Consider the following 27844-nt stretch of genomic DNA (forward strand, 5'->3'; position numbering starts at 1 on the left):
TTAAATGTGCAGTCCACTATTTTCTCTGCTTGACCTGGAAGATCTTTGACAAAGGACAAAAATAATTAGCTTGTGGGTCTAGTACAGGCAGGAAGAATTTAATTTTACCTGTTCACACGAATACTCAACTGTTTCTCATCCAACATTGTGTAAATATATCCCAAGCTTAAAGACAAAGTCAGATTGCTAAATGTATTGAGCTTGCTACTACAGTACAAGAATTTCTTTTATTTTCACATACAGTTTCAGAATATATAGAGCATAGAAAATGGTAACCATTTTAAGGCATTATCAGGTATAAAGAATATCCTAAAGTATGTTTGTCCTGCTAAAACTCTAGTTCACACTGGTTTGGCATTTTTCTTGGTGTGCATAACATTTCCCATTTTCTCTATGTGGCATCATGAGCATGCTGCTGCTTGTACACCGTGGTGCGCGTGTTTTTCACTTTAGTTAAGGGTCAGTGCTCTCACCATGGAATTAAGCTGTGTGTTCATGTATATATACATCCTTATTTTAAATATCTGCTTTATAAATGACCTGAACATTATCGAGGCGAGAAACTGAAGAAGCATCTCTTCAAGGCAGTGGTGTAACAGCTTAACTCAGAATTTTACAGGACTCTTCTAAATACAAGGTAGCTTGAATCCATAGTTGCTTAGGAATTTCCCTTACTGTTTAATGTCTGAATACAACTAGCAAAACACCTGCTAATAGTCTGTCTACTTTCAACCTTAAACCTGCATCTGCTTGTTTTAAGACAAATTCTGCTTGCTAGCAGAATTCAGGTTTTTAATCTGAAATGTGTTCAGCAAACTGTAGAAACACTTTTTTAAAAAGTAGGCTAGTAATTCTGGAAATTCAGAGTGTTCCCACTGTGAGAAAGAAGCCCTGACAAAACACTAGCATAATGCTAGACTGGGGAGTCTTGCTCAGACGATGTGGGGGTTTTTACTATTATCTTCTAATCTGTTGTCCTCCATCTAATTTTTTAACAATCCTGTTGGGCTTTATTTCCTCCCAAAAGACAAGTAGTACAAGCCAAAGTATTTCAGGATGTTCAAAGAATGGAGATGGAATTGTATGACTGTTACTCATGTTGGTGACAGTTCCTACAGAGTTATGCACCTGAACTGTTATTTTCTGAGAAATCAAGGATCAGTTACCTGAAGGTATGGGTCAGACCATCAGCTGATGTATACTGCAGTAAGTATAGACTTCAGTAGACCTATACTATTTTGTAGTAACCATTTTTTTTCTACATTAAATGTAAGACCTCATTCAAAACCTACTTACTTTTTTATTGCCTGCATACTGGGCCAGCTCTAGTGAACATATTGAAGTAACTGGTTAGTGCTTTTACAAAGTCAAATCTATACTGAAGCATCAAAGCTGTGACTAACCAGAAAAAGCCACTTCATTCATTCTCCACACTGATCTCCCAACTCCAAAGTCACCAACAGCCAAGCCAGTATTACACTGCTGAGCAGTTGAGCCTGCTATTACAGTATAGATCTACTTGCAAAATGCCTGCAAAATAAAAACCAAGTCATTTTATCTTGCAAAACTGGCCTGGAATTCATAAGCAAAGTAATCGCACTCTGATTTATTTAGTAGGAGTGTTTGGTTAAAGTAAAATCCACAATGGAATCTAGAATGAATTTTTAAAGGCCAATTTCCTAATTGGCAGACTCAGGGAATGCTTTTGTAAGTGACACATTAGCCATGAAATTGCTATATAATCAAAGCCTGGCGTAATAACCATGTTGAGTTTGGCTATAGAAACATGCATTTGGCTTTAACTGATCACCAGTTTGCTTGGAAATTTGCAGATGTATGCAAGGTAATGTTGGGGTTTTTTTGCTTTCCTTCCAGAGAGACTATGCACAATGCAAAAATAAAGAGGTATGGGACTTGAGTGGGGTGTTTCTTACTGCCCAGACTATTCCGGTCCCAAGTTGTTTAGTGGATTTGCTGGTAAATTCTCCTGCCAAAGGCTCTGTGTGTTTCAATTAAATGTGAAAGGGAATCAAGAGAATAATTTGCTGGAGTACAAAAAAGGGTTGTTTACTTTTGCAGAGCAAGTGGTTTTAATAAAAGCTCGATGACACTTACTGCACATTGTAAAGAGCAGAACACGAGTCCTCTGCCAGGCACAGTGACTGCGGCTTTGGCCTTCTGTAATTGTTGCTTTCAGTGTGATCTGGGCCTCATTTTTTTACTCCCACTATATTTAACCTCTTCCAAAGGGAAATATCTGGTCCATGAATACAGGTAGCATACTGCTTAAAAATTAATTTACATGGGCTTTATTTGTAATCTTCTAGAGGCCAGGAATAAACTGTTAACATCTAGTTAAGGCAAAATCGTTTGTGATGATGAAATAGGTAAAAGAACCAGAGTGGCTCTGTCCTGCTCAGCCCCTGACCTAGAGGTGCCAGGCACCCATTAAACCTGCCATTTTGTTTAGTTCTGTTGCATATCAAGAACACAGTACATTTGTAGAGAAACAATACCTTTACTACAAAACCATGTAAATGATTATATACAAAATGGTTACTGGAATTTGGTTTTGTACTGCAGTGACAAATGACTAGCTGCTTGACATTTATTTACGCTTCCTTAATACTAGGTACATAACACCACTGATCAGAGTAAAGGCGAATGCAATCCAAGCTAAGACGAAGGAATAGCCATACTGGCCTTTAGAAACTTCAATCCTATACTCATTGCTCTTGTGTAGCTCTTCATGCCTATCTGTGTAAATGGAAGCTGCAATCATAACACACAGACCTGGGGGAGGAAGAAAACAATAAAGTTTAGCATCTTAGCATACTTTTAGCATACCATCAATATGCATAACAACTATTTACTTGCTGTTACTCTTCTGTCAGCTGCTTCCAGCAATGCCTTTTTTTGCCTCATTTTCCATCTGCAGACTAAACCCAGAGTGTTTCAGGACACATTTTCAGTTTCTTTGGCATGGGTTAAATTTGAAGTGCTGTTCTGTGTTTATGTTCTTTGCAGTGCACACAAAATGATTCTAAACATCTGCATAGTTTTAAAGGCTAGCAAAAAATGAAGGGAGTACCTGCCTGTAACAGCTATGGAGTTATTTAATTTGTCCATGAAGACCAGAATCTCAGGTTCTTTCCCTTCAATGTTTAAATGACTTTATTCTGAGCAGTCATGTCATCCATGTTTAAACTGCCTAAAAAGTACAGAATAGGGCAGTTCACTGTTTAAACAAGTACAAAGTATAAGCTATGGCCTCAAGAGTCCTCATGCAGCTCATTCTTTTTGGAACCTTTTTCCCTTTCCTTTCCTACTTTTGTGTAAACATTATTAAAGTCACAAGTGTTGAAAAATCACTCACATGACAGGAGCTGGATAACAGAGGTTAACACAAATCTTTCTCCTTGCTTCAGACGGAAGAGTTGAAGAATGAAAACCAGAAATGCCACACAACAGAAAATAGTAGATAGGATCATGGTGGCCTGAACAGCTTGAACTGATTGATATTCTGCAAAGACAAAAGCAGTCACAGTTAAAAGTATAGTTTCTCTCTTCACCTACTCCTGCAATTAGCAGAAAGGCAGAGAGCTATGCTCTGGAAGCAGTTCAGCAGCTACAGCAAAACAGTTGTGCATGCATTGCTCAGAGTGGTTCTTCTCTGCTTCCATGGTATTAAAACAGCCAGGAGGTTAAGGACTTCTAAAAGATTTTCATGAAACTGCATAAAAATACTGAAGACACTGTTTCTCCCCACCACATCCTTTACTACCATCAATGTACTAAAGGCACAGTGAAACTGCCAGCAGTCCCAAACGGCTTACAAACACAGACCTGGGCCTCTCACCAGTCTGGAGACAGCTTTGTCCAGTGAGATGTTAACCAGACAGGATACCCACACTCTGCACAAAATATTCCTTTGATTCCGGTTTTTGACCCTGTCTATTATTTCCCTGTAACTAAGAGCTAAAGTAACCAAAAATATGTAACTACCCATAGCTTCTTTGTGTACCTTTGCTGGAGCGATGCAGACAAGATCAGCTACACAGATGAGCTCCTCACAGCACCTCCTCCTTTAGCAAAGCTACACTAACAGCTCTGGAACAGCAGATGTACCTCAGCTACTTACAACCTACCTAGTTTGGGTACCCAATAGCAACGAATGCATATTAATACAGACATCAAATGCAAATGTGTTACATTTGTGTTAGCTCAAGAATGCCTGTGTGGAACAGACCACCTGCAGCATAGTATCATAGGATCATGGAACAATTTGGGCTGGAAGGGACCTTCAAGGTCATCAAGTCCAACCACCCTGCCTTGGGCAGGGATACATATGCTGTAAGCCAACTTGATATTTTGAAGGCTATGGGTACATGGCTTTTCAAATCATCTACCTCTTCAATAGAGACAAAGATCAAAAGTGCAGAAATAAAGTAATGTAACATCTGAGAATTTTTCTATGTTTGGTAAAGCAGGGTATTTGGCTGTGCTGTACATTAAGTTCTCGCTGTTACAACTGTACCCTGTGCTCTGATTTTCTTTCACTTTTTCCCTCATTCCTGTACACTGCTAGTATTTTTAAGTTCTACTGTGCAAGTTAAAGTTCAAATTCTGAGGCAAATTCTGTCACTTCAGCCACACTTTCAGATGGCTTCACTGGTCCCTTTATTTACACACAGAACCCTTTAGCGCTCGTTGTTATCTGCTCACCTCTCCTGCCCTGGGCTCTCAAGTGCACCTGACAGTTCCTTCAGTTTTCCTCTCACAGAAACAACTGGCTTTTCCAAAATGAAAAGCCAGTACGGAAGCTTTTAGAAAAGCCAAGTAGTTAGAGAATACAGATTTTTGAACAAATAGATTATTGCTCCTACGTACTTTGTAGTTATTTCACCAGATCTCCTGCTAAAGGAACTGAGATGGGCACAGTGAGACACTCACCTGTGAACTGATCGGTAATGGCCATACAGGTGCTAGTATTTGTATCACACATACTCCAGACATCTGTAGAAAAATTATCTCCTACCCACCAGGCCTGCAAAATAAAAGCAAAGGGCTCTTACAGGGGGAAAAAAACCCACAAAAACAAACAAACAAAACCACCCACAACCAAAACCCACAAAACTCAACAACCACCTACCCACCCCAAACTCCTTAATTCTCCAAGTGTCTCCTGAGCAGACAGAATCATAGAATAGAATCACAGACTGGTTTGCACTGGAAGGGACCTTAAAGCTCATCCAGTTCCATCCTGCCACAGGCAGGGACAATTTCCACTAGACCAGATTGCTCCAAGCCCTGTCCAACCTGGCCTTGAACACTGCCAGGGATGGGGCAGCCACAGCTTCTCTGGGCACCCTGTGCCAGTGCCTCAGCACCCTCACAGGTAAGAACTTCTTCCTTAGAGCTCACACAAATCTCCCCTCTGTCACGCTAAAGCCATTCCCCCTTGGCCAAAGTCCCTCTCCAGCTTTCCTGTCAGTCCCTTTAGGCACTGGAAGCTGCTCCAAGGTCTCCCTGGAGCCTTCTCCAGGCTGAATAAGCCCAGCTCCCTCAGTCTATAACCAACTGCAACAAATTTCTGTTCAGTTTTGATACTTAACTGCTCAAACTAAATTTGACATGTAATGGCATTTTGGAAGAAAGGGTGTATCATTAATCAAGTCATTTTCACTGAGACCTGAACAAATGGCAATCTTTAACATCCCAAAACACAAAGGATTTTCCACTGTTTGAGAAGAAATTTTGAATAGTCAGTGGCTGCTCATTCCTTAAGGCACCTAGATAAGATCTGCTTTGTTCCTCCAGATTCTATTTAGGATACACAACTCTTTAAAGGCCCAGCACATTTTAATTCACAGGCAATAGCATAGAATGAAACAGAATCTATAGCACCTATGAAACAGAAGCCCTTTATACATTCTCTGGTTCCTGACACTGGATTGAATTAATTGTGCTGTCGGTATGAGACTGCAGGATGTACACTGTGGCATTTGACTGGAAGTGGCTGGTGACAAATTAAGATCCTCCTGTGGTATTTGTACTTTGTTTTAACAACACAAAATGGTGCTGTAGTGACTGAAGGGATTTGTACGGAAGCCTGGGAAATGCCAAGCACTCCACACGAGTGGCATTTCCCCAGGAAACCCATTCCCTTTCCGATAGCTACCCAGGCCTTTGCTTTCAATACAGCTGAAAAAATACAACTATGATTCCTTGTGGCATCTGCTGGTTAAACAGACACTCCAGAAACCTCACAGCTTACTGTGCAGCTTTGAAAACAATACTGCAGTAAAAACTACAACGTATTATCATCTTAGGCAGATGTGCAGAAATAACACTGTGTTTTACAAAAGAACATTGCTTTCTCAGGATGCCATTCATTTGGATTTTGCAGTCCAAGCTCAATATATTGGTTTTCAGCTCTGATCACTATATAATCCTTTCAGAGTTACTTTCATGACTATAAAAAGCCTTTCGAAGATTAATACATCTAATAGGAGTTGCTTACACAGTTTAAGTATGTAATAGTTTGAAAGCTAATGGCACAAAGCAGAGTGCATGGGGTTCTATTTCTATAATAATTTGATTTGGATATAGCAGATCTAAACTAAGAGTAAGCTGCTTTGTCCACTATCCCAGCTTTGTACATGCTTCAAGGAGCAGGGTAAGACAACCTGCTTTGGTTCTCAATTCATGATCCACTTCACTAGACAAATCAACCAGCTGGCTGAAAGATAACATGTGAGTTTGTACCATTCTGCCATAAAAAGTTGTGGGCAATTCATCATTTCTCTTGGAGCACAGTCTTGGAAAAGACTCTGGGATGCAAACCAGTTTCACTGAGCACAGTATTTTCAGCAGACAATATTTTTAAACCCATAAGCCTGTACATATATCAAACCTCTCAGAGAAAGCCAGACTCCAGTGCACAGTTACAAGTACCAATCAGGCTGGCAGGCTGCTTTGGAAAGAGGAAAATTCAATTAAGAGCTGGATGTAAATACTAGAAAGTAAATTCTTTCTGGGTGCAAAAATAAAAAGAAAAATTGCAAAGAATGTAACATAAATGATTCTGAAACTTTGTGCTGAAAATGTTCAACTGAATGGAAACAGATAAATTCATGCTGTCTCCTTCGTGAATTAACTGAGCATCCTGGACAACCATTTCTGAGGCAAAGTGCAGCCTGACTGAGATTATCTCCATGCATTCACCATGAGCTACTTGACTGCATGTACTTGATCAAAAGGATGACAGATCCCCCCATATCTAGGTAAAGCAAGTCCCATAGCAACTCCACCCTACAAACATGCTAGTATTTCTAAAGATAGTCCCTGGCCACGTATCTTAAAGAGGAGAAGATGAGCTGCATGACAGGGGCTTAGAACATGACATCACACAAATGCACAGCTGGTACATGTATAGTCCTACCCCCATACATCAGAAACATGCACACTCAAGGCATTTCTTCCACAAAAAATGCAAGACCAGTGCACCCAACAAAGTTACATGCTTCCAATAGGCAAGCTGCAGACAACTAGAGAGAAATAACAACTAGAGAAAAATAACTTCATTTTTATGAAGCAAAGAAACACCAGTGTGTTTGTGAGGAAAAGAGAAGAAATGGTACTTACATTGTCAATAGTTGAGATGAACAGCAGCGCTGCTGAGGTTATGTGAAACACAATAATGAACGCCAGAAGAATCAACATCCTTGATCTGTGGAGGCTTTAGTCTGAGATAAATCTGTTAAAAATAAGAGCATATATGAACACCAGATTGACCAGTCACTATGCTGTTTCCCTGTGGCTGTGAGTAGTCAAGGCCAGTGTGACAGGATTTCAGAGCAAAGTGCTGCTCGCCAGAAGCATTGTATGCAGTCTCAGCCCATAGCACACGTCCTGTCTTTAGAGAGAAAAGATTTCACTTAATCAGACTTTCCATCAGTGTAACAGTGTTGTTTTTGTTGTGTGTGATATGTAACTAGCATCCCTGGTGTTAAAGTGAACCACAACTTGAAATTAAGCCAAGAGGTGTGTTTTGCAACCTGCCAGAGGGATGGCTGCAGTGAGTAAACACATGGAGAAGTTTCTACATGCTTCTCCAGCAAGAATTTCTATTCTTCTTCATGTTGACTTTCAGAGAAGTACTCTTCAAATTACAGCCTTGTTTGCATGTGATGGTAGAATTTCCACCGGGTATAGTAAGGTCCCGTTTCAACCATGCTTTCAAAGTAAGAAGAAACGTGGATTTCCTACGGATGCTTTTAGAACAAAATTCAGTGCATCAAGAATTAACCTCCTAGATTTAGTAGCAGCTATGCCCTACCTTAGGTCTCATACAGGTCGTCCTTTTGTTGATCTACTTAAAAATTTTATCCACTGATAAATGACTGAGGGCTACCATTTTCTCCAGTATACCCCTCTTACTGTTAGGGCTGAATAAATCCATTAGTCATGTAATCATCCAGTTAGTGATTTTATGTTCAGTCATTTGATACTCTCTCCAGTCTATTATTTTCATACCTTATCTAACTCATTTATTGCCATTTCACATCTCAAATGAAAAAATAAGAATTCTTATGTATAAAAGGAACCACAGCTTTATTTGGAATGGAATCCCCAGGAAATGTGTGTCATGTAACAAATACGGTAGGGAAAACTGCCGCTACTCATACACAGAAATGTAAATTGCTTGGTGTATCTATTCTCTTTCCCTTGTTGTTAATGTATGCTATGTTCTGTAAGGAATCGGCAGGTCTTGCAGGTACTTTTTTCTGCATTTAATGTGCACTCTTCTGTAGCACTCTGCATGTTATCACTCATCCACACATTTCTCCACTTCCTTTGGACACATTCTCTTATGTCAAACAATCTCTTTCATACAGCAAATACCCAGAAGAAAAGGCAGTTATGATGTTTTTAGGATTTCCAAGGTTTTTCTCTTGTCTAACCCTCTCTCCCCTACTGCCATTTACTAGATCCATGAACCATGTGGAGAAATGAACCAAATAAAAGGACTACGTTGACAGCACTTTCAAAGCAGCTCCACTGGCATTCTCATCAGGCCAAAATACAACCACTCTGCAAAACGTAAACAAAAAGATGACAGACAGCACATAAGCACATGCTGAATAGGGACTAGAAGTTCGAGACTAATCCTTTACATGGTCTTTCACTGCAGCACAGCATCACAACAAGCACAGAGCCAAACAGCATTAAAGTGCTTTTAGGAAAATGAGAATTGATCAGATAGATAACCTTCTTCTGTACCTGATTGGAATGACTGTATGGGACAGCTAAGTCAGATCTGAAAATAAGGAAAGGAGCTACTCAAGTTTTTATTCCTTCCTATTTTCTCACTGTTAAACTTTGCCTTCTCCAACACAACTTCCTCCAATGAGCCAGTTCCATGGGATGACTCAAGATGCTCTGAATCTAGTTCTGCTTCTAGGAATGTCATTCATGACTCTTTATCGAGACTTTCTTGAATGAAAGGAAGGAAGGAAGAAGGAAAAGAAAATATTTTGTGGTTTTGTATAACACCACATTAAACTGTTCTCATTGTGAAATGTACCCATCTTCACACAGCACGCTGTGGTCTTGCGGTTTTGGTTTTCTGAGCTCCATTTGTTGCACTGATGGTATCTAAGCAGACAATACTGCAACAAGCATCTGCCATATAAGGAGAGAGAATCAAACTGTATTCAGTTTTACTTTAAGAATAACAATATGATTTCACCTTATAACGTGAAGCATCATAAAATAGAGAGACAGAAAAATGTAACCTAATGAAAACCAATCATGGAAATCAAGACTTGTCAGCACAGAAATATTCACTTCGTCTTCAGTCAAGTGGATGATTTTGTTTTACTGCTTTCAGCCATAAACAGAAGTGTTTCTGACAGGATAAATATGTATGAATGATGAAGAGAGGACATTTATGTTTTACCCAAATAAAACCAAGATTGAATGAAAGAGCTTTCTGTTTTGTCTTTTCAAGATCAAGGACAATAAGAATAGTTTGATGTTTCTGTTCTGAAGAACCTCCATAACAGCTGTTATTAGGTACTTCCTCCTGACCCACTGTCAATGGCGCCCTTCATAGCTGCTACAACTTCTGTGCACACAATGCTACAACAGGTATGCACAGTTACGAGAATTAAGGACACTGCGGAAAAGGAAGGAGACAGATCAATTCCAAGTAATTAATACCAGGAAAAGACAACAAGATCTTGTCACCCAATCTGTCAGGCCTGAGCAGGGATACTAGAGGTGCACAGAAAGATCTTTGGGCTATAATCACTACTACCAGTTTCCTCTTCCCATGGACACCAAGAGACAGACTCTGGCTTTTCACAGCCTGCGAATGGAGTAATGAGGGAAGCAGGGTCTTCCAGCCAAACTCTGTGTATTCTGTGCCTAGGACGCAAAAAGTAGCAACCTACTTCCAACAGGCAGCCAGCAATGGTGCAGAAGCTACTGCCACAGTATCTGCTTCCCTCTCAAGGCAGAAATTCTGGACTTAATCTCTGAGGTGGGACTGTCAGCAACCAGTCCTCCTGCACTGCAGACAATGCTGGAATTTAAAAGTTTGTTTTGGAGACTCGAGATCCTCCTACTCCTCCAGCAAGAAGCAACTCCTGCCCAGATCCTCTGAGAATAGCCTGCCTAGGTACCAATCCAGGAGCAGGCAGCTCCTTCCTTCTCTCCATGAACGAGGAAGGATACAGTTATACCTTCACATTGAGAATTTCTGAGAACACTCTTTGCATTAACGTTCAGAATGCTTACTTTCATAATTTATTACTAACCAAATGCTTTGGTAACATCATATTCTGCATGCTCGCTGTGGTCCTCTATTTCTTATTCACCATGAGCTGCTTCTCAAGTCCTCTCTTCAGGTTCATGATTTTTCCTAGTTCTTTTCCAGCACCTAAACCCCAGCAGAAGCAGGGGTTGGCAGACCAAAAGCACAGCACCAGGCAGTGGCTTTGCCTCATGCTTTCTAAACAAGAGTACCTGTAAGAACAAAGAAGCCAGCACAGCCATCTAACCTGGCTGAACTAATCCTGCTCAGTGGAGCAACCAGCAATTTGTGTTTGATTAAAATCCTATCATCTCTTACATTTAACTTGTGCAGCCACAAGAAAATATTGCTTAAAAGGGGTTGTTCATAGGAAGAGAAGATGCATTTTAAAGTCATAGCAAGGAATCTAGTACTTCGTACTACTGCACAGAACAAGAATCTGTAAACAACTATATGAAGAAGATGCACGGACATGGTCAGGCACTTCAAGCAAAACTTTGGTATCAACATGCGATATGATCAGGGATGCTGTAGTACTTTTCCATTGCTGCTTTGTAGCCCTTGGAAGCACAGCCCTGTTGTCAGTGCTAATACACGCTGCTATGAAAAGGCTTCTTGCTCTTACAGGACTCTTGCTCTAAATGAACCATTGTCCAATTCTTCTCTTTTAGTCTTTTTATTTGGTAAGAGTATTTGCATGGATCAAAACAAGCTTCCTGGGCAAAGTAATTTTCTGCTTTCTATCATTTGCAGTAATATTCACCGATAGGCACCATGCTCTCAAGCCAAGGGATTTATGATTTTTAAGGTCACTGCCTTTAGGCTGTGGGATCTCCATTCTTGGTCATCTTCTTAACTTGACTGAAGCAAGGCCTGGAGCATTCTGAAGGAACACCTGGGGCAGGAGCCCAAATGAGGGACCTCCTGAGGCCCCTTCCATTTCTGCCCTCCTATCAATCTGTAATTGTTTCAGGAACCTCCTGTAGTAATATACAGTAAAACTCTGACAAAAGAGAACAAAAAATTTGACTCAGCTCACCACATGTGACATCAAAAACAGATTTGGGGTTAAAGTAAGAATGACACTGGATATTAACAGAATGCTTCATTTGCAAGCCTCAGCATTTAACACCACTTCACAAAGTATGTTGTGAGGAAGAAATGTACAGGTACAGCCGAGTTAGAAGTGCAGACTGCCACTGAAACCAGGAAGAGTAAGTTATGAGAATCCTACTGAACATATCCAGATTTGCTGTGGTAATAAGGTTTCCCACAAATGCCATTATGCTGGAGAATACTTAAACAAAACACATCGAAAACAGAAGGGCCAATTATATTAACAACAAAGATTTTTTCAGTTAGTGCAGAAGAATTGTTGCTGGGTAATACTCCAGTGCTACCTTATTTTGCATAGAGAGCATAAATGCAGCAGTCACACTTATCTTTCGTAGTTTCAGTTATGCAAACTACTGGAAGCAGTAATTTACACGTTGATTATGAGAGCCTGATGTGCTGTACAAGGGGTGGCTATGAAGGGCCTTTTCTATGATCTTCTAGACATGCAAAGGCAACTGCATCTTGGCAAGATAAATCAGCATGACAATGGCAGAACTGCACAGTACAAACAGTATCCAGTCCAGGGTCCCAACATTCCTGAACTGTAGTAAGCAAAACATGCCATAAATCTGGACTGCCTCCGTATGCCAAACTCCACACCCCTCTGCAAAAAAAGCCTGAACTTACTCTAAGATTAAGTTTATCTTTAATGTCCACCAGTATGAAGAGACATGCCAAACTGATTTTTTTCTGCTGTTTAGTACAGCAAGCAAGCAAGCAAGCAAAGAGGAAAACTCTCTCTTTGACAGTTCTTAGCAGAAGGTTTGTCACTACTTTCTAGTCCAGCTCCACAGCCCAAGCTTTCATTTCTTCCCATGCAATTATGCTCTGCTGCCAGGCTATTTCTTATGTTTGTTTTTTGCAACCAGAGAAACTTGTACGTAGTGCAGTGTGTTTATCCTGTGCTCATTTGCATTGAGAAGGCTAAAGCCTATCCTACATCATCTGCTGCCCTCACTTCCTATGATCAGGTCAGGTTTTTGTATCATCTTCAGCCAAGCCCATATGTGAAAAACATCTCAGTGGAAACAATCATGGTTTATACTACAGAAACAGGGTGCAAACACACAGAGCAGCTCCTATACTGTGCAGACCAGGGCTGGAGCTGTGCAGGCTGCTCTCACCCACACCTTGTGTGCTGAAGACACACCCAACAGAAGGGGTAGATGATCCTGCTGAACAAGTTACCATACCTGCAGCTCTTTGCACTAAGACTCTTCCTTGCAACTAGACCAGCAGGTCTTTGGGCCATCAGTAATAATACCATTCAGCTGAGCTTTCTTGAAGTCACTGGTGTAAAACTGAATCAAAGCATAGCCTTCTTAATCAATTCCTCTGCTCCTCAGTGCTGCAATTAAGACTCTGTACATGAAGTTAGAAGAAAAAGCTTGTATACTGGTGGCATGAGAAGTCTGTGATCTTGTGATACATCATAAGATGTTTAGATTTACATGATAACCACTTTGTTTTGCACAGCTTTCTTGTGCCACATCTCACAGTGTCTCATGACAGAGAACTCAGGAGCTGGCCCATGTTTTGCCTGTACCAACATCTCTAAACTTGCATAAAATTCCAAATTCCCTGGCTTATAAGGAACAGAGTGATACTGTTAACTTTCTCTTTTTTTCCCTTTACACGATATGAAGGGCTCTATTTTTTATTAGTGATTCTCAGAACTGGAGCCAAGAGTGAACTAATTTCAGCCACTGGAGTTTCTCCCAAACTAACAAAAGCTTTGAGGATTCCAACAATCCTCTAATGTCTAAATATCTAACAACACAAAGGACAAAAAAAATCAGAAAATTTAACACCAAGGAAATAATTATACCAGTTGAAACAACTTACTCCAATTTCATTATCCGTTCTGCACGAGTTAATCGAACAGTTGGGAACACCACCATCACAAGGTACATTTTACTGAGCACTGTTTCTTAGAATGAGGCAGGTAATATCCAAACTCTTACATTTTCTTTCTACATTTGACCCTGTCAGTGTTCTCCAAGGTGACTATTGCCCTGACCCTATCCACAGTCTGAAATCTAAGATTTCCACTCATTTTCAGCTAACCCATCTGTCATTTTTTGTGCTGCAGGGTTAACCTCGGCATGTGCCCGAGCTGCAGGGCCAGCCTAACACGGGTGCCCAGCCCAGCAGCCCATCCTCACTGTTCTCTGTGTTTCTGCACACCCCTGTGTGATGCTGTGCGCGTACCCCAGCTGTGACGCATATCTGGATCCTTTCCATGTCAGCTACAGAAGAATCCTATCACACAAGAAGTCTGGAAAGGATATGGACATCTTTGTACCTTACTTTCTTATTTTTTCCCCAGAGTAATCAATGCATATTGGAAAAGGAAAGAAAATACAGCTAAAGCAACCTAGTTCTATTTTAGGTGATGACTTGGGAACCTTATTTTAAGGAACATGCCTTTAAACATTTCATAGGACAGGAGTGTTAATCCTGAAGCTAACATGTAGGTTTATAAACAGCATGAGAAGGATTTGCTGGCAGTAATCCCTGAAATTGATAGTTCCCTGGTGTATGAAGTGAGCTGCTACTGTTGGAATTCTCAGGTGTACACGCTACACAGAAAATGAGTTTTCTCTTTTATTAAATTCTTATTTCTAAGTGTAATTTGTTAATTAATAACACAGGTCTACCAACAGTTATGGAAGTTTGTGTATTTATGCTCACCCATTCTCTGTTCTCAGGAGAGCTAATGTATTGTAGAACTGGACCCTCAACAACCTATTCTCTGTATTCAGGTGGAGATTCAAATTTTGGCTTGGTTTCATGCTCAAGTATTCCAGAACTAATAGTCCATACAGGAAGAGTGTGTCCTCTTGCAACCAGGGATCTCTTTAGCCAGCTAGCAAACCTCGGAGGACTGGTTGGCTCTGACTAGATTTCTACAATACCTAAGGCAAACCCAGGAGGAAAGTGCTACAGTCCATGCAGCAGACAGGCTCCCACCAATGGGCATGAAGAACAATGTATCCTCTTCAAGAAACAAAATTTTAAGCCCTGTTGGATGGACTTGGAATCAAGAGGGCCAAGTGTCCTGTCAGCCTCTAGATGGCACAGACACCATCAGTTCCTTCTGCTTACAAGCAATCAGTTAACTGAGAGCACACTCAAGCCCACAGCCCTTTGTGCCACCTATTTTATGTGGAAGGAACAGAGCTTGTCACTTACACTTCCAGCTGCTTTTCAAAGTCCTTCACCACAAAGCAAGGAAATAAGAAGGAAATGAAACAATGTTCCCTGCACACAATCACTGTATGTAGGCAAAAAAGAAAATAATCAACACAGCAAAAATCAATTCACAGTATTTTCTGGAACTCTATTTGAATTACACTGTTTACGCTTTTGTAACTCAATGGCAGAAAATGAAAGTAGGGTCATTCTGCCAGATCTGCATTTGCTGGTGCCCTTGCAGCAGGCTGTGTGAAGATCCAGCAGCACAATTAAACTGCTTGGCTTATCGCATTTTGATAGTGAAAGACCAGGGCCTGGAGACAAACTGACAAGATTCTCTTGAACAAAACTATGTATGACCTAGGTTTTATCCAGATTCTTTAAGACAATCTTGCCTTGCAACCAACGTTCTGATGTCTGCTTTTTTGTGTGCATCAAGCTAAATGTACACCTACAGGTGACCAAAACCTTTTGTTGTGATGGTAATTGGGTGTTTTTCCATCCTACAGGTCCTGAGTGGGACTGCCTGCACCACAGTGGTCTCTGATGAATGTTCCTGGCCACCAATGTGTGGAAGGATTCTGAAGCACCCTTCCATCTCCTTCTGAATCTGTTTCATAAACACTAATTCTTAGCTCCTCCTCAGAAACCCTACCCAGTTACCAAAAGTAGAACAGACCATTCTTACAGTTAGGAATGGCAGATCCTCCCTGGACTGCTGCTCCTTCTCACCCCGTCCTCGTTAGATCTATGCTATTAAGCCAGAACTTAAAGAGTTTGGGAAATTATAACTCTGCTATTCCCATACATTTTCAAACAAAACCAAGAAAAAAACTGCAGCAAAAATGCCTGGAGTACTGAGACCCAAGGAGGTTGATGGTTCTAATTTCTTAGGAATGCTTTTAATAAGGTTTTGACCTAGGGATGCCAGCATTGCTGCCACTTCTGTAACTCCTGACAGTCATTTATTTGCAAACAAGTTCAGACTGGGTTTAGACTTGCCCTGCCACTCCTTTCACTGTGGTCCTTCTGTGTGCACTGCAGAGGAAAGTCACTCTGCCATGAAGCCTTTGTGGGCAGACTGCAGAGCAGAGAACAGGCAGGACCCATGGGAAAACACAAACACAATGCCCTGAAAATAAGCCTTGTGACATCTTACCTGAAAATCAAGCTTAAAAGACTCAAGAGAGATGTATTCAAATACTCCAGCAAAACCTGGGAGAGAAATCTAGCAGCCACTATATGCTGAAGATAATTTACAGAAGCCAGCTACCTATGCTGACAGACCCCTGACTACAGGCACATTTGAATAATAAAGCCTTGTTTTCAAAACTGCTCTTTAGAGGGGTTTGTGTGTTCAGCATAAAGTTTGCCCTCTCCTAACAGCACAAACAGCATCTTCCTCATAAGTAAATCTTCTCTATATAATTCTTTGTCCCTAAAGCACTTTTTCTTGTAACTGCGCTTTTACATTATAACATCATAATCTCATCTTTAACCTATTCTGTCTGCTTCTAAACCCCAACACAACTCACAGTGGTGTAAGGAGGGCCACCTTATCACTAAATAACATCTGAAATGGTTACAATTTATCTCAAATTCCCATCACAGTCATTGCTTGCACACTCCATCGTCTGCCCATCCACCTTCACTTTATGCTGAATTCACGTCTTTGGGAAAACTCTGCCAAAACCTGGTCTTTAACGAAAGCTACCACATGGAAGCAATGTGTTCAAGAGGTCAGTTTTCAAAGGGCATACACTGGTTGAGAAAACCCAGCAGTCATTTGAAAGAAGGAATTGCTTGTATATTGTAGTTTCTCATTTCTTACAAAACATAAACGCTTTCACAGAGGCATCTGCAAAACATGCTACAAATTGTAACTTGAAGTACATATGAGTAGAGCTTAACTGTACACTTAGAAATGAAAAAAAAGCACATGTCAGGTGTTCAGTGCACCCTCTTCTCAACAAGTTTGTTTTAAGTTGCGCACCAGATACCACTTTAGTATGAACAAAGTTGTGGTATATATTAAAACCTTCTTAACAATGAAGCTGGTCTAAAAGCACTAAAAGCTTGTTTTTCTAAGCTAAATAGGACAAGAACTTCTTGTTCTGACTTGTTCATTTTTGAAGATCAAGACAGACTGGGGATATATTTCCTTGCAGGTCAAGGCAAACACATGGAAGGAAAATTAGCTGCTTAACCTAAACATGAAAATAAATGGCTATAAATCAGGTGTGAGCACATTTAGGATGGAAATAACAACTCACAGAGCTTGCCAGGTTCTGGAACAACCTTAAAATCACCATAGCATGGGAAGAAAAGACCTGCCTCCACAAAGAGATTATGTGATCCTATGCTGGCAGGGCAGCTGGTGACCTGAGTGGTCACTCCAGCTCTGCACTCCTGCGAAGGCTATTCCACAGTCTCTCCGAGGTCTCCATGCCTTTGCATGACACCCCAAGCCCTTCACACTCTGCGGAATCCTCTCCTGTCTTTGAAAGACTTCAGGTAATGCTGGGAGCAATGCTGACTGTTGATCTGTACAGTGAAGTAATGCAAGCGGTGACCATGGGACTGATGACACACGACCAACTTCAAGGGAGGATTCGTTGCTCAAGTGGGCAACAGAGCTACAAAGAGTGAGCAAGACCTGTCCCACTTTCCTGAGGGTGACCAAGGGGCCACCATTGCCTCCAAGAGCTCAAGATCAGTGGTCAGAAGCCACTGAGCTCTTAGTAGCCTGCGGGCACAGCCCTCCTGCTATTCAGGCAATCAGCCAGCTGCACCATGGCTCTGGGACAGGGACATGGGCTGTACCAATGAGCTATTCAAGCTATGAGAAGCCTTCTGGGAACCTGCTTCAGAAGCAAATAACTGAACTGAGGTGTGGCCTGGACTCACCCCTGCTCAGTCACTGTGTGGCCGTATTTTGGTGTCAACGCTGGCCCCGCTGAACACCTCAACAGAGCAGGGAGGAACAGACCAAGTGTAATATCAGAATACCAGACCTTTCCATAAGGTTGACAGATTAAATGTGTCCTCAGTCTGATCCAATGAAAAGAAAAAAAAAACAACCCAGAACACAAAGCACACCTGCAGCATTAACTCTAGGCATTAATTTAGTTCTGAGAGCAAATCTCAGGCTCTGAGCTCTACTGATGACAGATAGCTGTTTATACAGAGATTATTCCAGATACAACAGAACAGCTTGAGTGATTTATGTTGTTCCACCTAATTAACCAACAAACAAAGGCAGAAAATGTCTGTGTCTCCCGATCGAAAGCAACACGTTTAATTCAGCAGAAATGAAAGCTGATATTGTTTTAATTTTGGCAGATGCTCTATGGAAATTGCCAGCAATTAAATGTGTTACATTCACTGTTGTGAGATTTTCAAATTGCTTGTTTTGCTTTGTCTTTGAGTAGCTCTGAATTGAGAAAATTTTGGCTGTAGTTATTTAAGAGTTTACATATCATTTATCAGGAGTGTGAAAATGCATCTCTATTGATAGTACAATAGTTGGCTTTAAAATAAAAAGAGCAAAACTCTTTCACAACTACTACTATTTTGTTTCACAGCAATACTGCAGCATGTGATCAGATTTAATACTCAGCCTACCTTCAGAATGTCATTTGAATCTGCAACTGGTGCAATCAAAGTAAACTTAAAGGTGACAACTGAACATTACCAGCTCAGGTGGAAGGACTTCTAACCCTTGTTTCATTGCACACTTGAGCACACCAGTTGCACTGCTCTTGTACACTCTGGCTGCTATACAGATACAGAACCCAGACACCCCTGCATCAACTCTGTTTCACCTCTGCTCCACCTTGACCAGTCTGGCTGCCTGTACAGTCACAATACAGCCTGGGTCAACCAGCTAAGCCACAGTGCCAGGCAAAGGGCCTGTAATAACTGGGCAGACTCAGCCAGCTTGCTTCAGCTCTACATTACACTCCTTTGGCCATCTCTAGATGTTGGTTTGTTTCTGTGACTGCGTTATGTGGCTAGTTTGTTATTTCTGTGGATTGAGAATATCAGCCTGAGAATAAATGAGTCTGCAGACTGACTGCGGAGACCACCATCAGCACATGCACCTCAGCATGGGTATCAGGGGACTCTGGAAGGTCACTTTCTGTCTGGAAGAAGGCCATCATTTTGATGTATTTCAGAACACTTAACACCTGCATTAAAAACCTGAGGGAGTGTTTATATTGCCCACCTTCGCTGTTTGTGGCCTGTGCAATTCCAAACACAGCATAGTATTTAAGCATCAGTGAGGTAAGCCATAAATATATATCCTATAGCCATCTCTGAGGGGTGCTTGAGTCAGTCCACTTTCTGCCCCACCTACAAACTTCTGTGAACACCTCTACACAGCCAGAGGGTTGCATTTTAAGGTCACACCCAAATTGTGAGGCTTCACCTGGCATGCACATACCATCATCAAACCTGCCCATGAAACTTCATAGGTAAAATAGAAAGGCATAATTAAGTTTTCCCCATTCAGTGAAGAAATAATAATTCCTTTGATGGATGAATTCAGGCCATGAGGCTTTTCTTGAATCCCACCCAGCAAGATCTGTTTTCTAGAAGTGAAGATGCTTATCTTCCTAATGAAGTCATGTGCATCACCTGACATACTGAGATGTGCCTTACAAAAATATCTTCTTTCTAAAACACTAAAGCTTTCCAAAAACCAGCAAAGACTGAGATCCCACCACAGAGATCACTGGTTTGCTTTGAGCATCCAGAAAACAAACAAATCCTAAGAAACACTGAACAGCTCCATGAATGGAATTCCTTAGTGCTGTGCTTATGCTTCCCCTGCTTTCCCTCTGAGACCACGCTGATTTCAATAAAAGCTGTGCATTCCTTTCTACTTTCAAATTTGGCTGTGCTGGAGGATCTCATGGTTTTTATATAAAGTGCTTGTTACACTTTGGAGTAAATACCTTCCTTATTAGTTCCTGTTTAATATAGTGCCTCATTCTGCTGGGTCTTCTTCCAACAGGAAAATGGCAGCAAGACTTGGAAAGTACATCTTCTGCCAGCTAGCAATAGAAAAGGTCTTGTCTTCATAGTCCTACTTATCTCTGTAATTAAACACATTCTTGTACTTATTTATGTGGTGGTGTCATGTCTTACATGATGCTCAAGACACAAATGGAACATGAAGAGTAAGTGGAATACAAAAACCACTGAGGTTAAAAGGGAAGGGTCTCCTTGTGCTGCCATCCAACTCATTTTCAAACAGACAGGGAAACAGCGTTATGAAAGGAGATAGACCACAAATAATATACTTAATAAAGTGGAGGAAGGTCTTGCTTCTTTAAATATCCGTATCAGTACAATATTCTTCTAATTACTCTATGAATGTCAAAATCAAGATGGAAAATAACCCTGAGACAAACAAGACAACAAAATAAAAGCCATCACAATGGAAACAAGAGAAAGGTACGAGACAACTGTGCAGCAAGAGATACTAACAAATCAAGGGGTGAAGAGTACAGTAACTGAAGCTGGTATAAGAGGAAGGAAAAGATGTTAATTTCTTTTAATCAGTTTTGGCCAGAAACAGTAACTACAGCATCCAAGAGTTGTCTAAGAGAATGACATTGTAGCAGCCTTCAGTCCTGACTGCTCAGTCTGTTGAACAACCTTCTTTACTAGCAAGGTTTTAAATCTGTGCAAGCAAACAGAACACACTGGTTTTCCTTGCTGGCAGATACACAGCATAATCAATACTAGCTGGGCATTTATGACAGAAGTGTTTCCAGAGACCACAAATAAAGAACACACCACCAGTACTGTCTTGTCTACTGACAGTATGTTGTTTTTATTTCAAATTATATTAACAGACTGTTTTCCTTCCCAAATGAGCACACTAACAAGAAACTATGACCTCTTAAGAGTTGTGGTATTACTGCATTTCACCTGGAGTTAATGTTGACAGCTACCAGCAGAGAAATTCCTACTTTCCTTGCTGGGCAGACAGACAATTTGGTAACATCCATGTCAGCTATGCAGCTGACATGATAAAATCTGTACACATCTTTATTCAGCATGGAAGATGACTCTTCTGCAGGTATCCCAATGGTCTATTCTCCAGCTTCATTCTACAAGCTCACAAGGGGATGCAGAGTATAGCAGGATTTCTTTCTTCCAATGTCTTTTAAGCAAAGGTCACGTCCTCACATCTTACACTGCATAAATTCACATCAGCTTCTGATGAACACGGTTTCCATGTACCTTTATTTCCACTCCCATTTTGATTTCACCCACTGTGTTAAATACCTAAACCCCAGCTGCATTCCTTAGCATGGTATCTAATTTGTCACACACTTACAAAAACCATAGCTGGGCTCCACAGTAAACTGCAATTCACTTTCCTCCCCTCACTGCACCTCAGCCCAGCACTGCCCCACGATTTCTGTGGGTTTCTGCCTGCCCATGTCTGCAGCAGCTGCTATCTCAGCTCCAGCAGCCCAGCCCCACAGTTCTTCTCATGGACCACCCTACCTGCCTGGATGGCAAAGCCTTCAAAAGCAGCACAGAGAGCAGATCTGGATGAAAAAGCCATTACAGACTATTTTATCTGACAGGAAAAAAACCCTTCTGCTCAGGCAGGCAAGAGGGCTTGTTTTACATAGTTAACATACCAGCATTGTACGTAGGGAGACTGAACATAAGTGAAAAAAAAGTGCTACTTTTTCTGTCCCAATGGAGATTAGCCAACCTGGTTGGCTGTTTATTTCCAAAGTTCCTAAAGAAAACTACTTAAACCTAGTGTGCATTTTACAGCTATTCAGTGGAATTCTTCACAGCTCTCTATCATCAGAAGATTCTTCTAACACACTCAACTGCAATAACTACTGATCATTTGCATACTACTCCCAGACGCTGGGGAAAAAAAAAAAAAAACCAACGAAAACCACCTTCTGCACCACGTGAACAAAGTACTTCTGCCAAGAAATTAATGGAGAGGCCAAACTGCAGGTTTCTTGGAGGCAGCATTTGAAGTCGGAGCAAGTCATGGGCACGTCTGCCAAGGCAAGGGCAGTGTTGCACTGCTGCTCCTAGAGATGTCCAAACAAGGAGCTACCCTCTAAAATCCAACACTCAGTACTGCAGGAGAATTACTGAAGGCAGCCCACCTTGTACCTGGCATGTAACCTCTCGAGTGAGAACTGGACATTATATACAGAAAAGCCCTCCTAGTGAGGTAGCGCCCGGCTTATTAGAACTGCAGTTTGACTCAAGCGGAAAAACGTTTAACGCTGGCAAAAACTTCGCAAAGTGAGATCTGCACTGAATTATGTCCAAGTTACTTTCCTTCCACTAGAGGGGGGTGAGCGGCCAAAAACACCCAACCGCTGCGGTGGCGTCTGAGCCCCGCTCCGAGCCCCGCACGGCACCATCCCGCCCACACGGAAAACTTCCCACCGCCTCCCGCACCCCCCCCCCCCCCGGGCCACCTGCTCTCGGCGCAGCCAGGCTGTCCCGCCCTGTCCCGCTCCCCGGTGCCAAGCGCGCTGCCAACGGCGGGCGCAGCGCTCCCGGCCGCCGTCCGAGCGCCCGCCGGTCCCAAGGGATTGCTCGGCCGGGCTCCCGCCGCCGTGCCGAAGTGAAGTTTGTTTTGAAGCAAACAAACTCCTCAGGTTTCATTTTTACCCCGTTTTCTTTCAGGGCTCCTCCTCCCCCGGCCAGCACCGGCCACCCCAGCCCCGGCCCGCTCAACCCCCTGCTCGGACGCGGCTACTCACGGGGCCCGCGGCAGCGGGGGCTGCGATCGCCTGGCTGCAGCAGCTCCCGCGCGGCCTGCTGCAGAAGTGATGTCAGACGGGCTGGGTGTGGCAAGAGTAATTCCCAAAAGTGCCCCTCGCCGCCCGCGGAGGCAGAGGTGTGAGTGTGTGTGAGGGGAAGGAGGGAGGGACGCTGCGAGCACGGGAGCAGCTTTTCCCCGCCCGTTTCCACTCCGTGGCGGGCGGACACCCCGGCGCGCCGCCGCCCGACCCTCCCCGGGGGCGCTGGGCACGCCACTCCCTGCGGCCGGGGCTGGTGCCGTCAGCGCTGTTCCAACGAGCAGGGTCCGGGCAGCACGGGCTGCCACAGGGCGGGCGCTTGTCCCGCGCCCCGGGCTGCTCCCGCCCTTAGTCTCGGTGGCTTTAGCTGAGGCGGGAGCGGGCCGGGAGCCGGCCGTGTCCCTGACAGAAGAGCGAGCGCTCCGTACCCGGAATGTGTGAGGCGGCCGGGGCTCGTCCCGCCTCAGCACGCCGGTCCTGCAGAGTCGCGCACGGCGAAAAACGGTGCTGCCCTGCCAGCTGCTTGTCAGCCTCCCGCCAACGAGGGACGGGGCAGTCGGGACGGTGCCAGCCGGACGGCACGGCGAGGAGTCTCCCGGAGGAAGACTGGGACAAGCTCCAGGGCGGAGCCCCCTCTAGAACTGTCTGTGGGGAAGGGAACCCAAGTTCCCAACGCGGCCGGGGCCGAGTCCCGGAGAGGCCAGGCGAGAGGGTAACGGAGGAAAGGCGCCGTTTCACTCTGGCGGGGCCGGCCCCGTAAGTGTTGCGTAACCCCGCCCGCCGCGGGCGGCAGCGCGGCTCTCCGCGGCGCCCCCTTCTGCCCCTCAGCGCAGGGGGCGCGGCCGGAACGGCTCCTGGCGCTATCGGCGCCGCTGAGGGGCGAGTCGGAGCACGCCTTGAGCGGCTGCGGGCGCCGTGTTCGAGCCTCCGTGGCGGGAAGGGAAGCGCCGCCGGGGATTCCCTCACAGCAGTCGCGCCTTCTCCGTCAAAGAGATAAACCGTGTGTGTGGGGAGCTGAGGTATAAAGTCATGTCCCAGCAGCCCAGGTGAGCCCCGCGGGTAACTGCTCGCACCTCACGAACCTTCCCTCTCCTGAAGAGGCTCGCTAACCACCGTTGCCACTAGCAAGCGTCAGCAATAAACTGTGTCCACTTTCAGCTTAGTTTTCACAAATTACGTGACAAAGCAGACAAAATAATGGCCATCGCCAACTGTGTGATGTGATTTACTCCTATTCTCAAGAAGAACGAAGGCTGTAATTCAGAGTTGTGGCTTCCTTGTAGGTTATAGCGTTGGTACAGCCTCTTGGCTTGCTCAGAGAGCCATAAGGTCTCACCTGCCGTTTAGGATTAGCTCTCAGCACTGTGCAGAGTTGGCGAGGAAAGGTGGCTGTTCCCGTGTGGCTGTCAGACCGTCTGGTTTATGTTTGTTTTCTTTTGGGTCTTTCCTTCTTTTACAGTTCTGCACAAGTTGCTGTTAACATTTGTTTTGGATGTTACCTAAAACTCAACAAGACCATGGATCTCTGGATTGAGACCATACGTACAAATTTATGGGCAGTGTTTCCCAATCCTAGAGATTATCTGTTCTGTAAGAACTGCGGTGAATTCCAGTAACACCATCCCTATTCCTAAAGTCTTCACACAAATAGCAACTATTATGTTGAACAAAACACTGTGTTGGCTACTAGTGAAAAGGTAGTAGCATGACCTTATTTCATTGCACCTTTACACCTTCTGAAGTGCAGCAGTGGTGGCCATATGTAGCTGTTAGGAATCTCATCTGTTGCTAAAAAGCAAAAATACAGAATCACTGTGAAAGAACTACTTTGGCAGCCAAAGTGCGATCAACTCCACCAAACACTACAAGCAGCTCAACCAGAGTAAATTACATAAAAGCTATTTGGTGCCATGGTAATCCCCTTTACAGTACCATTTTCACTCTGATATTAGCTTTAGCTCTTACAGCTACCAAATGCAGAAAAAAAAGAAAAATCTTGTGTTCACAGATCATTTCAGAATCATACACAAAAATACCTAGTGCCATAAACAGTCCCCACAGTTCACTGAAACTTTTGGTTTCTATATCATAGAATCATAGAATAATTAGGGTTGGAAAAGATCTTAAGATCATCTAGTTCCAAGACATAAATTCTGAGTTTCTGGGTAGGAGGGACTGGCACAGACCTCATAGCTGCTTCCTTTGTACAACACCTATTTTCTGGTAATTGCCTTGTGGTTAGACTGGAATAGGAATTCAAAGCAGCTCTCAGGGGAGATGCTCATAACTTTGAGGCTGAAGGAGCAAAATGAGAAACTTCAGAGTATCAGGGGAGGAGGCAGCCCCGCCTGTTGATTCCCAGGGATTTCAGAAAAGAAACTGGAACTCTGGCCTGAGCCAACCACTATAAGCATAAGCAGCCTGATTTCCACTGGGCTGAAGCATTAGAGCTGAAGTCACTTGAAACATTCCCCTCATGCAGAGCTGAGCTTGCCAGTGAAATTGTGGTATGAAACAGAACACTTGATTTTTAAACAGAAGTTTTGCTTACAACTTAAGTGACAACAAAGAGAAAATTGACTATTGTACTTCATCGTGTACTGCATCAAAAGCACTGCTTGCTAATAAGTGTAAAATACTGTCACATAAGAAAGCATTTACTGGTAAAAATAACCTTTCTTCTCCCTCAATTTCTCTTACTTGTGTTTTTAATTGTTGTATAGTTGTCATTCATTTATCTTACCTAGAAGCTAAGAATAAATATTTTTAAAGCAAGATCAACACACTGCCAGATGGCTTCAGGCTTTTCCTGGAAACAAATGATGTAGGTTTTGCTTTTCAGCCTTGTGTTGGACTGATGTGCTTTGAGTGATTTTAGGTTTTTTTAACGCAATGCTAAGTATCTGAAAGTGACGCTGACCTATTTCTTGCCTTCTCCTTCCCTCATTTGCACGAAGGATGACAGTATGAAGGAAAAGATGTCATATTCAGGTACCTCCTTCTGCCATCATCAGTTTGTCTTGAGATAAGCTATTTGAAAGCAAAGTTACTGACAATAGAATTCATAGCGGGCAAACACAAGACAACCATTCCATGCTAATTCTTCCTGAATTTCTTGCTGTATGCTAGACTCCATCTCTGAAACCAGAAAGAATTCATAAATGAACAGATGTATCTCTCCCACTTCCCACTACCAGCTGTTACACAGTGAACACATTTGACTGTGCATCTGAGATAAGCCTCTTTTGGGGGGAGTTCCAGTTCCCTTTTATACATGAGAAGCTTTCAGACCCTCTAAAGATCTTAGTGGCCCTCTGATTGACCCTTTCCGATTTTTCACGTTTCTCTTGAACTTGGAGGACCAAAACTGGACACAGTTTTCCTAAGGTGTGCTACAAAGTGCAAAGTAGAGTGGAATAACTGTATCATTTAGTCTGCTGGCAACTGGTGCTAACACAGGCCATGATGTGATAAACCTTTGCTGCAAGGGCATTCCAATGCCTCATGATCAACTTGCCCATCACAACCCCCATGTCCTTTTCTGCAATGCTGCTTCCTGGTCAGTTCATGCCCAGCCTGTATTGTTTCTTGGGATTATTCTGTCCACATTGCAGGATTTTGCACTCTTCTAACTTTGTTGAACTTTATGCAGTTGCTGCAAGTCCATTTCTGCATTCTGCCAAGGTCCTTCTGGTTAGCATCCCTGCCACCTCACTGTCATCTGTGCCTCCCAGATTGCTGTAGTCTGTGAGCTTCTTGAGTGTATACTCCATGCTCTAATCCAGGTCATTAATAAAGACATTAAGTATCATTGGTCTTATTATTGTCCCCTGAAAGATATCACAGGTCACCAGCTGCCAGCTGGACACTGTAGCACAAGTCACGAACTTTTGAGCCTGGCAATTCAGCCAGTCTTCCAAGAACTGTATTGTCCACTTCTCCACTCTGTATTTCACCACTGTGGTGATAATATCATTAACAATATCATTAAAGTATTTGAACAAAGCATCTGGGGGCTCTAGTGATGGAGGAGCATTTATCTTCCAATAGTTGTTTCTTTTATTCCTGATTAGTTTTATTTTACTTCCTATTTACTTCTGGTGTTGGAATACAGGATGAGTAATAGTCTAATCGAATAATCTAGTAGTGATGACCCACTATTAGGCCTGGCATTATACCTGTAAACAGTATCATGTGGGTTTTTCTAATGGGTTTGTGTTAAGGAGTTTATGTGAGATGACCTAACAAACTCAATCTCTTTCCAGGTTGACTAAGTTTTTAGTAAGACACTTCCAGTTTTGCATCTGAATTAGAAGAATAAAAGTCTGAATATAATGGCTTTATTTAGTAAACTTAAACTTGCTTTTTTTCAGAACCAGAAGATGGTTTATATATATTCCTCAAGATAAGATGTGAGTTAAATACCAATTAGACAGTGAACTCTCACTAATCTATTCTTCTCCAGTGAAAACAATCAGACCTGTTTGAAACTTATGATATTTTCCTTTGGATATATGTCCTGTCAATTCTCCTGAATAGATGAGTGAGAGAATAACCCTTTGGTTGCAGTTTGCCCGTTATATGTTTTAAATGAACTTATCTAAAATGTAGATTATATGTTGTTAGATTTCTCTTAGTTTCTGTCTTCCAGCAGGATGGATGTTGAACTATCCCAGCCATTGCTTCCTCTGGCTGAAAAAAACTCAGTCTTTGAGAGTGAAACATCCTCCTGTCTAAGCTATGTTTTTTCTGTATTAGTTTTTCACATGAAGAGGCAGTAGTTGCCAGATACTGAGGGAGGAGTAGAATGGGTTTCAAAGTGTTCTTAAAAGAGCACTGATGGAAGAAACCTGATTCCTTTCTTCCAACAGTACCTACCAGGTCGAATAGCATGGAG

At 42.7% G+C, this 27844-nt stretch overlaps 1 protein-coding gene across 2 annotated transcripts; it reads right to left on the reverse strand.

Annotated features, from left to right (window-relative positions):
- Positions 1 to 77: 77 nt before the first annotated feature.
- EMP2 (epithelial membrane protein 2) lies at positions 78 to 23683 on the reverse strand. Of its 2 annotated transcripts, none has more exons than XM_005150700.3 (5): positions 23376 to 23683; positions 7648 to 7759; positions 4954 to 5047; positions 3377 to 3523; positions 78 to 2793 (listed from the first exon to the last, which is right to left on the reverse strand). In XM_005150700.3, exons 2-5 carry the CDS (start codon positions 7723 to 7725, stop codon positions 2609 to 2611), a joined length of 504 nt encoding a protein of 167 aa, XP_005150757.1. In that variant the 5' UTR covers positions 7726 to 7759; positions 23376 to 23683; the 3' UTR covers positions 78 to 2608. The 2 variants fall into 2 exon arrangements, with proteins under 2 accessions (XP_005150757.1, XP_033921026.1); XM_034065135.1 differs by lacking the exon at positions 23376 to 23683 and adding an exon at positions 22909 to 23085.
- Positions 23684 to 27844: the final 4161 nt, after the last annotated feature.

This window comes from Melopsittacus undulatus, chromosome 8 (genome assembly GCF_012275295.1).
Source record: "Melopsittacus undulatus isolate bMelUnd1 chromosome 8, bMelUnd1.mat.Z, whole genome shotgun sequence".
Taxonomy (NCBI): Eukaryota; Metazoa; Chordata; class Aves; order Psittaciformes; family Psittaculidae; genus Melopsittacus; species Melopsittacus undulatus.